Source organism: Euphorbia lathyris, chromosome 1 (genome assembly GCF_963576675.1).
Source record: "Euphorbia lathyris chromosome 1, ddEupLath1.1, whole genome shotgun sequence".
Classification (NCBI taxonomy): Eukaryota; Viridiplantae; Streptophyta; class Magnoliopsida; order Malpighiales; family Euphorbiaceae; genus Euphorbia; species Euphorbia lathyris.
The window spans coordinates 66037363-66049020 of NC_088910.1; the positions used below are offsets into that span (position 1 = coordinate 66037363).

At 37.2% G+C, this 11658-nt stretch overlaps 1 protein-coding gene across 3 annotated transcripts; it reads right to left on the reverse strand.

Moving 5' to 3' along the window:
* Window positions 1–1262: 1262 nt before the first annotated feature.
* LOC136236000 (protein ALTERED PHOSPHATE STARVATION RESPONSE 1) lies at window positions 1263–9478 on the reverse strand. Of its 3 annotated transcripts, none has more exons than XM_066026128.1 (8): window positions 9329–9478; window positions 9125–9232; window positions 8846–9002; window positions 7508–8381; window positions 6006–6190; window positions 4564–4787; window positions 2432–2762; window positions 1263–1805 (listed from the first exon to the last, which is right to left on the reverse strand). In XM_066026128.1, the coding sequence occupies exons 4-8, from the start codon at window positions 8310–8312 to the stop codon at window positions 1362–1364; spliced, it is 1989 nt and encodes a 662-aa protein (XP_065882200.1). In that variant the 5' UTR covers window positions 8313–8381; window positions 8846–9002; window positions 9125–9232; window positions 9329–9478; the 3' UTR covers window positions 1263–1361. The 3 variants fall into 3 exon arrangements, with proteins under 3 accessions (XP_065882200.1, XP_065882208.1, XP_065882206.1); XM_066026136.1 differs by having other exon boundaries at window positions 9125–9227; window positions 9329–9470; XM_066026134.1 differs by lacking the exon at window positions 9329–9478 and having other exon boundaries at window positions 8786–9002; window positions 9125–9322.
* Between the last annotated feature and the right edge of the window lie 2180 nt (window positions 9479–11658).

Here is an 11658-nt window from a genome sequence, read left to right on the forward strand (position 1 = left end):
GACGAGATAGATTTGTGGACCAATTCCTCAAGAGAATGATGAGAATCCAAGCAATGTTTACACTCGTGGAGCAGAGATTCATGGAGCTAAGAACGCATTGAGTAGCAATGGTCTCTCCTTACTCACTGAACTTGACGTTCAAAAGGATCTAATCTGCTACTCCATGGTTGTCTGCCTTGTTCTTCTTGGCAACGTTTTTTGGACATGCCAAGGAAGGAAATCTCTCATTCACATACCAATGTCAGAACGTTTAAAATTAGATAGGAGAAGAATAATCTAAACGACAACAAGAGAGAAAAATATTGTGTTTTTTATTTATGTTGCACAGCAATTAGTACTTTATTTTGAAGATGGCGCCAAGCTTGAGAAGACAAGGACTGTTGGAACTGGAACTGGAAAAACAGGAAAAGACCGAACAAAAAATAAATGGGCAGAGTCGCGGACAATGTCGCTTTCTTTAAGACGTTCGCGGAACTGCCGGAAAATTGCAAGCAGTGTGAATTCCGGTCGCATCCAGGATAAAACAGCCATCTGTAATACGATTTTGTATTGCAACCGTACAAAATCGTTTCTGTCTATACTCAGTAATTTGCTCAGTTTGCTCAGAATCAAAAAAAATGAAGAAATAAATTAATTGTGTAAGTAAGCCAGTCTCTCACACCTATTTATTTATACCGGAGAAAAGAGCCGTTGAGCTCTGATTCAGTGGAGAAGAAGGTGGGAGAGAAAAGTCAGGGAAAAAATAAAAAATAAAATCAAATTTAATAAAATAATAATAAAAAAATATTATTAATTTTTCAATAAAATAATTATAGGATTCACACCACACCCGGCCCGGTTCGAACGGCGACGCGCGCGTGGTGGTCAAGCAAGAGGTAGGTCCTCACCCTTTCACAAAAGTGGGTAACCCTTAGGGCACACCCCAAGTGTGTGAGAACCTCATTAATAAGTATCTCCACCAAGTACTTTGAAAGCAATGCGGGATACTTTCCATCCTAAAACACAAAAGCATGGACTTATTTTTATAAATTAAAATTGGATCAAGCCCAACAAGGACTGTATTCTTCTTGTTGATTCACAACAATGAAAAGCTTGAGGAAAATTGTTCTTTATCTTCATGAAAGAGGTAAAGAAACAATTCCACATTCTTTCGGAGCTGAATAATGGTCTATTTCCAGCCAAAGAGTGAGTAATTCATCCATCTGAATTCTATTTGCATGCATGATCATTTATGGAACAAAATGGATACTGGAGAGACAGTAGAGAGACAAAATACACTTGTAAGTACTCTTGAGATCTGCTCCCAAGTACACTGTTCTGTTCAGTATAATTGAAATTTAAAAACACGGTAATATCTGCAACTATGAGCTCTCTGATGCATCACACTCAACTTCAGCTCTACCATGGCTCAGGACAGCCTCAAAGGCCACAGCAGAAGCACTTGAAAATCCCATCAATGCCTGAAATACATTTGGAAGGTTTGTTTTCAGGTTATTCAGAGTCATCACTCTGGTACCCTCAACTGCATTCATATATTTATTCTGCTCACTATCCACTCGTTTTCTCAAGGCTTCAGCTTTAGCCCGCTTCAGCGACAACGGATGTTTTGGGCTCAAATCAGATTGCACATCTCCACCACCAATGCTCCAATCCACCTTTCTTTCCATTTCACCTAGTGTTGATAACTCCTTTTCCAATCTCTTCTCAAGTTTTTCTGACTTCTTATGCAGGTTGTATTCCTCTGCCTGCTGCACCGTTATCATTTTGATTGCAGTCATAAGGCCTTTAATAGCTTCTGAGGCAATCTGCACAAATAATTCACACAATCAAAACAAATCAATAAAATAAAAACAGCTTCCCTTCCATGAAAAGAAATTATTATACACATGCAAGCAACGCATTAACTCAATTCATTATACATAACTACTAGAGATGCATTGATAAAATATTCCATTGAAACATCGTGATTTTCGATCATTTTTGTGGTAGGAGGTGGTGCCTCAGAAAATTATGATCACTAAGGATCCTTCTCGGCTTGAATTTAGATACAACCAAATGGTGAAAAAACGATAACTAAATAAATGCTTTAAATAATTGAAGGTTGCAATTTTAAACGCATTACCACTTCAAAGATTGACTCAATAACTTGGGAACATCTGAACCAGAGATTGATTACACGCAACTAAAACATTTGGAAGACAGATGTAAAATAAACCCATCCACGTTTTCAAACAAGATGACTTTTTCTTTAGCAAATGAAGCTCTTCAGAAAAACACACAACTCTCGAGGAAACATGGCCCGTAACCAGTTCATTCAAAAAATGGAAACTGTGACTTCTGGCGCAGATAAAAGATTGTTTTTGGTGACCAATTTACAAAATACCTCAGGTTCTAAGTAAATACAAAGTCCTGAGGAGAATCATGATGGTACCTTATCAGGTAATTTATCGAAGGCAAGCTGCCACTGTTCACACAGACTACGAACTGCAGATGAACAATTATTCTGCTGATTATCATCTACAAGGCAATTAGTGCGTTGAATCCACCTGCAGAGTGTTCTTACATATTCATTCTGAGATTCCATGAGCTTGCAGAAACTAAGGTACCATGATGTGACCTCATTTTCAAGCTGAGCTGTGGCTTGGCGATGATAGTCAGAAGTGAAGTCTGCACTTTGATCATCCATGAGATGATTTAACTGCTGAGAAATATGATTTTGAACTTGATGACATTCATACATGGTTCTCCACATACTTTTCAGCCTGCAAAAGTGATCAAACAAAAAAGAAATTTAAGACAATAAGATAATTTGCACACTTAAGAAGACACTGATGGGAAGACAAACCCTGCTTAGAATTCATAGTTATTAAAGGCGCATGGCGCACTAAGGCGCAAAGGGTCCTGGAGCCTTGGCGCATGGCGCACGGCGATGGCGCGCGCCATAGCGAGACAAGGCGCACCGACAAAAATAAAAATTATAAAACTATAAAACTAACATAAAAATGCAATGAATACTAAATCATGAAAATATCTTAAGCATAAATAAATTTAAAATGCAAAATAAACCCCATATTAGCAAACTTTAAAGTTGAATACTAATTCCTAAGTTCTACTCCTAATCAAAACTCTCCAAATCCATCACTCCTCATCATCACTATCACACTCCTCATCTAAAGCGTCATCATCAAACTGATCCTCTTCATCCTCATCAACAAACTCAGTTTCTTCCTCCTCCTCATCTCGAACAACTACATGGGCTTTTCCTCGATCCTTGGAAGATGATACTTTAGCCTTTTTTCCTACTCTTCTAGTGTTATATGCAATCTCTTCAACTCCAGCAGCCTTACCAACTAAACCCCATGTTAGAGTTTCATCTTCAACTCTTCATGACTCTGTCTCTTCGTCTTCTAATTAGTTTAAAACGTATAATCTCTCTCCTCTTTAATACTTTTTGTTAATAGAACATGTGCTTCATCCCAGATATATAAAAAAACTGCCCATAACTGCCTCTAACTGCCAAGGCGCGCCTTGGTGCGCCTTTGGCAATTGCATTTGGCGCAAAATGGCGCACCAGGCGCGCGCCATGGCGATTGCGCCTCGCCATGGGGCTGCCATGGCGCTAAGGCCTGCGCCTGGTGCGCCATGCGCCATAGGCGCGCCTCAGGCGCGCCTTTAATAACTATGTTAGAATTTCACCGAGAAGAAAAGATGTTAACAATTTGAGATAAAAATCAATAGGAGAATGTCCACTGGGTTTACGATGGAATAATTGTTTTCCTACAAAACATGCAGCCTTGCCATCTCAGCAGAACCTACTGGTGTCATTGTTTACAGTCAAATGGTCAAACACGTGACATGACCTCCTAAACTTGTTTGCATGATTTTACTTCAGAAGTTCATAAAAAATCAAAATAAGAGAATATATAAAATAACTGGGAAAACAAATGCAACTTTGCAAGGGGAAAAAGCCCATCAACAATTGAAAGAAAGCAATTTCAGTTTCACATAATGAATAACAAATACTAGTGTGCATATAGTGCAACAAAAGTTTTAATTGAAAAAACAGGATTTTGTTAGCCTAAATCAAATAGTTAGGCTTATCCTTCTTCAATACATTCTAAAGTTATTTAGTCAAAGTTGTAATGAAGTGATCAAATCAAACTCTAGTCAATTACGATTTTACATATGGTATCAAGAAAGATCTGGTATCATGCTGGAACAGAAAGTTTTATCCACCAGAGATCTACTTGGGAACATGATAAACTCAATGTCATGCCATGAGGAAATACATCAATAAACGCAATACTTGCCCACTTGAAATCATGATTGAATTGTACCGGTGCAAATTTCAGTTAAGGTAATGATCCCAACAATAATAGCACGAGATGATCATGGTCATCAATTTTCTAACCACCCCAAGGAGATTAAAAGCAGGTTAGGTGAACTCAAATGTTACAACTTTCCAAAGCTGTAAGAAAAGCATCTTGCTTGTCCTCCACTACTGCACTGAAATACTAAATACATACTATTGGAAACAGGTGTGTTTTTAATGCAAGCAATTACCCGGAAGTTAATGCAACAAGTTGAGGGTAGAGCTCCAGATCAATGAGTTCCAATATACATGAACAAGTTGTACTAATTGAATGCTGCAGGCGTCTGAGGTCAGTCTCCAAATCCTCAACAATAGATCGAGTTTTTTCAGTCTTGGTCCAGTCATGATTTTCTTCTTCTTGTTTTAGTAGTAGCATGGTTTTTTTCTCGAGCTCTATTTTGGTAATCTCTTCTTCCTGCATATTATGATGGATACATGATCAAAACCTTCAGAACACAAAGATATATTTCAATGCAGAAGTGGAAATAAAAGCGCAACCAAATCAAGTTACAAACAGACAATGAATTATCACATAAAAATTATAGGCAATTAAAAATAATGATGTAATGCCTATATGAAAAAATAGCTCTTACAACCTAACAAAAAAGATATTGCATTCATGGGTGAGTGTTGACCTTGAACAAATTTTAAAAAATTACTTCCAGAACAGGTTATATACATATTTGAAATGTCAAAATTTAATTTATCTGTTACATACTCAACCGAAATATTCAGAATTCAATTCATTTCTGACATTAATCATCATTAAAAAATATTCGGTTCTGAGTCATCTGGCCATGTTTACGACCATTCAGTTTTTTTTAATGAAAGATTGGGACGCGATTAAGAGGTTAGACATCCCAACTAGGTTGGCACCCCTAACGCACTTAATCAACCCTGAATATTATTAATAAAAAAAAGAAAATTACAAGAGGGGGAGAAAATTAAAGGAAACGAATATGAGCAACATTACAAAGGCCATCGAAAACATGAAATTGACAAAAATAAGGCGCAGAGTGCCACCAGTGGAGCGCTGACGCAGATTTGCCAAAACAGGCAAGACGATCCGCAGCTTGATTACCTTCCCTGAAAATATGAGTGATTTTGCAGTTCATAGACGAACAACGTGATAAGCAGCTTAACCATTCTTGCTTAATCCTCCATGGAACCGCAGTAGATTTTTCACTTAGCAACTTAACCGCATATGCCGAGTCCGATTCAATCCACAAATTGTGCCAGCCTCTTTCCCATGCAGCTTCAATAGCAAAGGCGATCGCCATCAGTTCAGCCGTATGAGCATAAGAATCGGCAATGGGAAAGGCGAAACAGCCCATTACAAAACCTCTTCCGTGACCATTCAGTTTAAACATTCAGTTCTAATGTAAATATTTTTGTGTATTATTAAGTCTGAAATAGATCTACCTAAGAGCTAGAACACGTCAGATATCAACCACATTTGGCATATACCAGTTCATGAAAGAAAGAGCATACTTAAAAAAAAAATGTGATTTACTTGATCAATCATAACAAACAACATGGAAGAGACTGTTCTTCAGGGATACAGAATAAAATCTTTCTGAAGAATGTTACATACTATCATGCAACAAGCCATCTGAGTCAATTTAATACTTACTTTCACTTCGTTATAAAGTTTTCGTTCTGCAGCATAGAGTTTGTCAAGTGTGATGCAATGAGCGCCTGGCTTGCACGGTTCAGTAGGATTATAAACTTCAGTAGCATCTTTTGCAAACTGAAGCGACTTAGAAGACCAACTCCATGACAATGCACTGAATACCTTTGCAGAATTACTCCTCTTTCCTGTAGAACAAAGTTATTAAGCTTCCACAAAGAATTAGCCAAATAATCCATCAACAGCTCTTGGCATATTAATACTTTCTCACTCTAAGATTTGTTACAGATGAGATAGCTGCATTTACATGCACCCACTACTTTAAAAGAAAATTGCATGTCCCATATCTCAATACACATAGTTAATCATGCAAATCCTCTCAACGAGAGGCAAAAATAATTCATCTTCAAGTATTGTGAGATCAAACAGTTTGAACAGTCCAAACAACCAAAGATCATTTTAGGGAAAAGGACGCAAAAATTTTGTGGACTTTGAAGAGGCTAAGTTACTATGATGCATATGGGATCACATATGGGGTAACAGCCATAAATGGTACGAAATAAAAAGAGGGTGCGAAATCTTCAGGTAAAAAACAAAGAAACCTTTTACACCCAGTTCTCAATAGAAATTCAGTCCACGTTCTATTAAGTTGGACTAGACATAGCGGCTACCCCTTAGATGAGAAATAAAAGAAGATTCACCAGGTGAGGCGCATAATATCATAAATTTATATTCATGCTCTCTACAATTAAAGATCTGTACAATCTTGTGGTTATCTGAATTTATTATTCCTACACTCTAATTGTCCAAAAATAGTAGAACAGTGCTGGAACAAGAAATAAAAAAAAATAAAAGCCATTACAGTAATCAGATATTCATAGTTTGTAGGGAATATATGGCACTATTGCTGCAAATGTTGTTGAGAAAAATACCCTCTATTAATTTTAGAATTCTCGGCCATAAGAAATCTTACACATCAGAAATAGTAAGAACCTGTGTGAAGAAGCATCTAAATTCATGTTAGACTATTAGTAATTTTAGGAGCACCAAATATTAGAAATGACTGAATGATGCACCTGAATAACAAAATTACAAATAGACAAGCAACAAAAAGTCGAAATTGTGTTAATTTCATGTCACAATTGTAGAGTCGCAACGTATTATTATAGATGCTTTAACCTAAATGCTTTAAAGTCACACAAAGCTCATCTGTATTGAAGAAAGCCTTCACTTGAGCCTAAAGTGTTGCAGCACTATACAGTGACAGCATCAGACAGAATTTTTCATCAAAAAGATGAAAACATTAACTTCAATTGCATAGAAACATAAAAGAGCTACAAAAGGTGTAGCTTGTTCAGAAAAAACTTCTCTGCTGAAAGTTTCCCACCAAAACCCGAGCCACCAAACATAAACATATAGAGTTTCAAACGTAAACAAACTCTACAAATGTATATAAAGCATATCAAATGGCTGTAAACTATTTAGTAAAAAAGGCCAGTATTTACTTTTATTTTCTTTGAAATTCTGAGACAGGGAAGTGTCTTGTTTGGAAATGTCCATAAGAATAACTATATCCTTTCCACCAGCCGATGCTTTAAGGAAATAATCATCTAACTCCTTAGCAATACCCTCCAAGGTCTTCTTATTTCTCCATTGTACCATTGCACCATCTGCAGTGTCTTTAGTGGCCCAGCTTGCCATTGATGAGTCATCATCAATTAATTTTAAGGGCTGCTGTTGCTTCTGCATTTGAGATAACGAATTTGAAATGATATTCCCAACATTTTCCTCTTCCTGGTCCTCTTCTTCAAATTCTGTCTTAGTCTCTGCCCAATGTTCCTCATCTAAAACTGTTCCCATCATTTCACCTTTCCCCCTATGTGGTGCTGAAGAAGACTCAACGGAATCCCAAATATCCCACGGGGGACTCATTTGAGGAGGAGGAGATGGAATACAAAAATCACCCTTATCAAGAGTTATACTTTCTTCCTGATTGCTGTCTTCTTTCTGATTATCAGTGGACTTCCTAAGGTCAGGGCTAAAAGGAGGCGGCGGTGGAGGGGAAGGAGGCAGAGGAAGAGGAGGAGACGGAGGCATTACTTGACAATAAGAGGTACTTTCAAGCTCTAGTGACTCTGATTCAGTAAACTGCCTAAGGGTCACACCAGTATTCTTCAGTGCTCTCAAATAAGCCAATTGGGCATCAGCGAAATCTCCTCGAGAAAACACCAGTTGCTTCATTAGCCTCTTTCTCTCCTTGCAAAGTTGCACCCTCTCTTCCTTGTGGATCTTTGATGCTACACAACCCATTTCTTAAGTACAGTCAGATAGACTTCTGCTCTAAAGCAAATCCCAGCTCATCCACAATTCCTCAGCTTCCTATACCAGAAATACCAACATAATATGGAAAAGTGTACATCAATGAGAATTCATTCCTGAAGCAGAACAAGCATGGTAGCTCAATTGAGTAAATACAGAGAAAAGAACCCTAAATGGCTAAAAACTGTCCACTTCAAAAATCTGCAATTCCTCGTAGCATTGACTTCATTCAAAGAGGAAATCAGAAAAATCAAGAAACAACACTGGATTCTACAGTCTAACTCAAACAACTGAGATTCAGAGATATACGGGTGACTACAAAACGTATTATTTAGTAAAATATTCAAGTTAGTGAATTTAAAGTAACATCAATAGCCTTTCGGTCTACCCCATCTATATTATTCTTCTTTAAAATATACTTGGAAGCCACATCAACAATCAATTTAAGATATACAAATTCATACACATTTAGGAAGTTGCAAGCAGATATCTCCAAATTGATGAATTTTTCTTCAGAGATATACCGAAAGAAGAAAATTTTTAACCCCAGATCATAACGTTGATATTCCTTAGACTGCATAAACTCCATTTCTTGCTGATTCGCCGCCCTCATAGCTAAAGGATAAGCACATGAAAAGAGAAGAAAGCTCGAAACTCTCCATAGCACACTAACAAACAAAGCTGCAACCCACAGACATAAACAAAGATAATGTAAGAAAATAGAAAAGAGATTTAAACTGAGAAGAATCTGAAGGAGATGTTTGGTAATGAAGAAAATAAAAGAATATTGAAATGGTACTGACATGGAAACTGGCAGGTATAGATAGAGACAAAGAGACAGAGAAGAAGTTGTTCCTTTATTTTCTTTGGATATTAAATAGAACTGAACCAGTGTCTTCTTCCTTTCTTTTCTTTAACCAGGAAAAGGAAGAAAGAAATAATAGAGTAGTCAGCACCCACCCATTAAACTTGGTATTTGAAAATGTAAGAAGAAAAGAAATCTTGACCTTAGCTCTTGGCTTGGATATGGGAGAGAGATGAGAGGGCAGCTCGAAACCCGATGCGAAGGGCATTGGAAGGATCCAAAGCAGAGAAGTAGCGCATTTTAGCATGGACCCAGACGAAAACTTTAGTTGGAGGTGCAAGGCAGGCCATGATGGATGTTTCTTTGTAATTATATGAGTTTGTCTATTGGCATTCATTGAGCAAAGTATGGGCTCTCTTCTCTTTCTTTCCTTTTTTTTTTTTTTTTTTTTTTTTTTTTTTAAGTTACTTGGATAACATTACTTGCTAACCATGTCATCATTTATTTTAGGGATAATTTCAAATTTAGGGTTCCCTTATGTTCTTGTTTGTTGACTTCGGTAGTTAGTTGTTTATTGTTTGCGATTGCTGTTAGTCAATAGATGTTAATTGATTTTCTGTTAAAAATAAATGTTTCGAAATTTTATCAAACATTTTTTATCTCTTGTTTAGAATTAAAAAGCAAAAATCAGTTTCGAAAAATGGAAATAAACGGACACTCACTCTTTGTCGTTTGTTTGAAAAGTAAAAACTTAATAACAAGTTTTCAAACAAAATCAATTTTATTTTTAATAGAAAATTTAAATAAATTGATTTATTGTTATTTGACTCGTTATTTTATTGTTACTTGAATTCTTAAAATCCATGTGCCAGCCTGCAACTGCATATAAGCAATGTAAGGGGACTATTTGTACGACGAATCCACTCTGATGTCTAAGTCAGTTCGTGGAGAAGACTGGTGGATTATCACAATCATTAAACTAAAGTTGTAAAGCAAACTTAATATAAAAATGAACGAATGTGTTTACCTCGACCTGGACTTACTCTATTTATACTGACGTTGAGTTATAGAAGACGATTACAGATTGTGGAGCGGGTGGGCCATATGTCTCTTGTTGATAGGAGGTAGCGAGCCCAGATATCGGACCTGATATCTCTTAAGGCCACTTGGTCCAAGATTTCTAGGGCGGTTGCCATTATGGCAACAGCTGGAATCTCAAAAGTGAGGCTTCCCGAGTCAAGCTTCTAGTACGCAGTCATTCTGCAGTACTTTAGACGAGAAGGCTCTACATATTCTATCCTTATATAGTAGGTTCGTGCTTCGGTGGTTCCATGTGGCAGAGTTATATTTGTCTGATATTAGATGTGCCTTCGGGTCTAATTTATCGTTCTTTGGGATGATAAAGCATTAGCATCGGGAAGCATTATATTTGTCATTTTCTCAAAAGTTAATGGAGGGGGTTTGAATTTTGGTACATTTTTGGAAGTTTTTTTGGAAATGGAGGACTGATAAGTAGGTTTTGCAGGATCCTAACGATTGATTTGTCCTTCGTCCAGCGCTCGTAAATGCAACTATTAGTTCCCATTTTCTTTTACTTTTTGGAGCCCTTCGAGTTGATATTGGTTTCTCCTTGCATGCCACGTGGAGCATTATTACGATTTTAAGGGTGCAGAGGCATTTTAAGCTTCTTTAATCATTGCTAATAAGTAATGATAACGCTTGTCGCTTCAATTGTCTTCCCAACATTATAAAAGGGTAGGGTTTTATTGAGGGTTTCTTTTTACTCCCTGCTATATTTCTTGCCTCGTCTTTTGCTAGAACTTTTCTAGGTGATTTCGGCTTTCAAGTGTAAGTGTTTCTTCTGCTTTCTTCATTTTTCTCTATTTTTCCTTTCCTGGTTATGGCTCCTAGAAAACAAAATATAAGTAGGCTTGTGAAGTCGACAAGTCCGTAGGGAAGAAGAAGGTGGAGAAAGTTTATTTGCACATTGAAGAGTAGTTGTCTACATTGACCGCAATGAAGATTAAGTCATTCATTGAAGGTTATCCTGATTTGCAAAGGATGGACATTTATGCCCCTTCCCTAACATGTCGAGTTGGGTATTTATGCACAATATATGGAGATGGGGCTGCGATTTCCTCTCATGAGAAGTGTGGAGGATATTATAGTGGAATTCGCCTTTTGACCTTCTTAAACTCCCTGAACTCTTGTGGAGATGTTTGCTTTCGCCAAGATTGCTCATGACTTTAATATCTAGTTGAACGGAACCATATTTCGTTGCCTCTAGAGGCCCTAATTAAAGGCAGTGGATATCATTATTTGGGATATGGATAAGAAACAGAATGCCTTCATGAACAAGAAGACTGATAGTTTTAAAAATGTTCAAGATGAAGTGGTTTCTAGTTAGCCCTAACAATGATGGTTTAAATAGCCCTTATTCTCGCAGCTTTTCCTTTCACGTGGATAGGAATCATGTTCCTAGATAACATAGTGGGTGGAGGGAGGAGAGGGAACTGACTAAGGTTGAGAAAG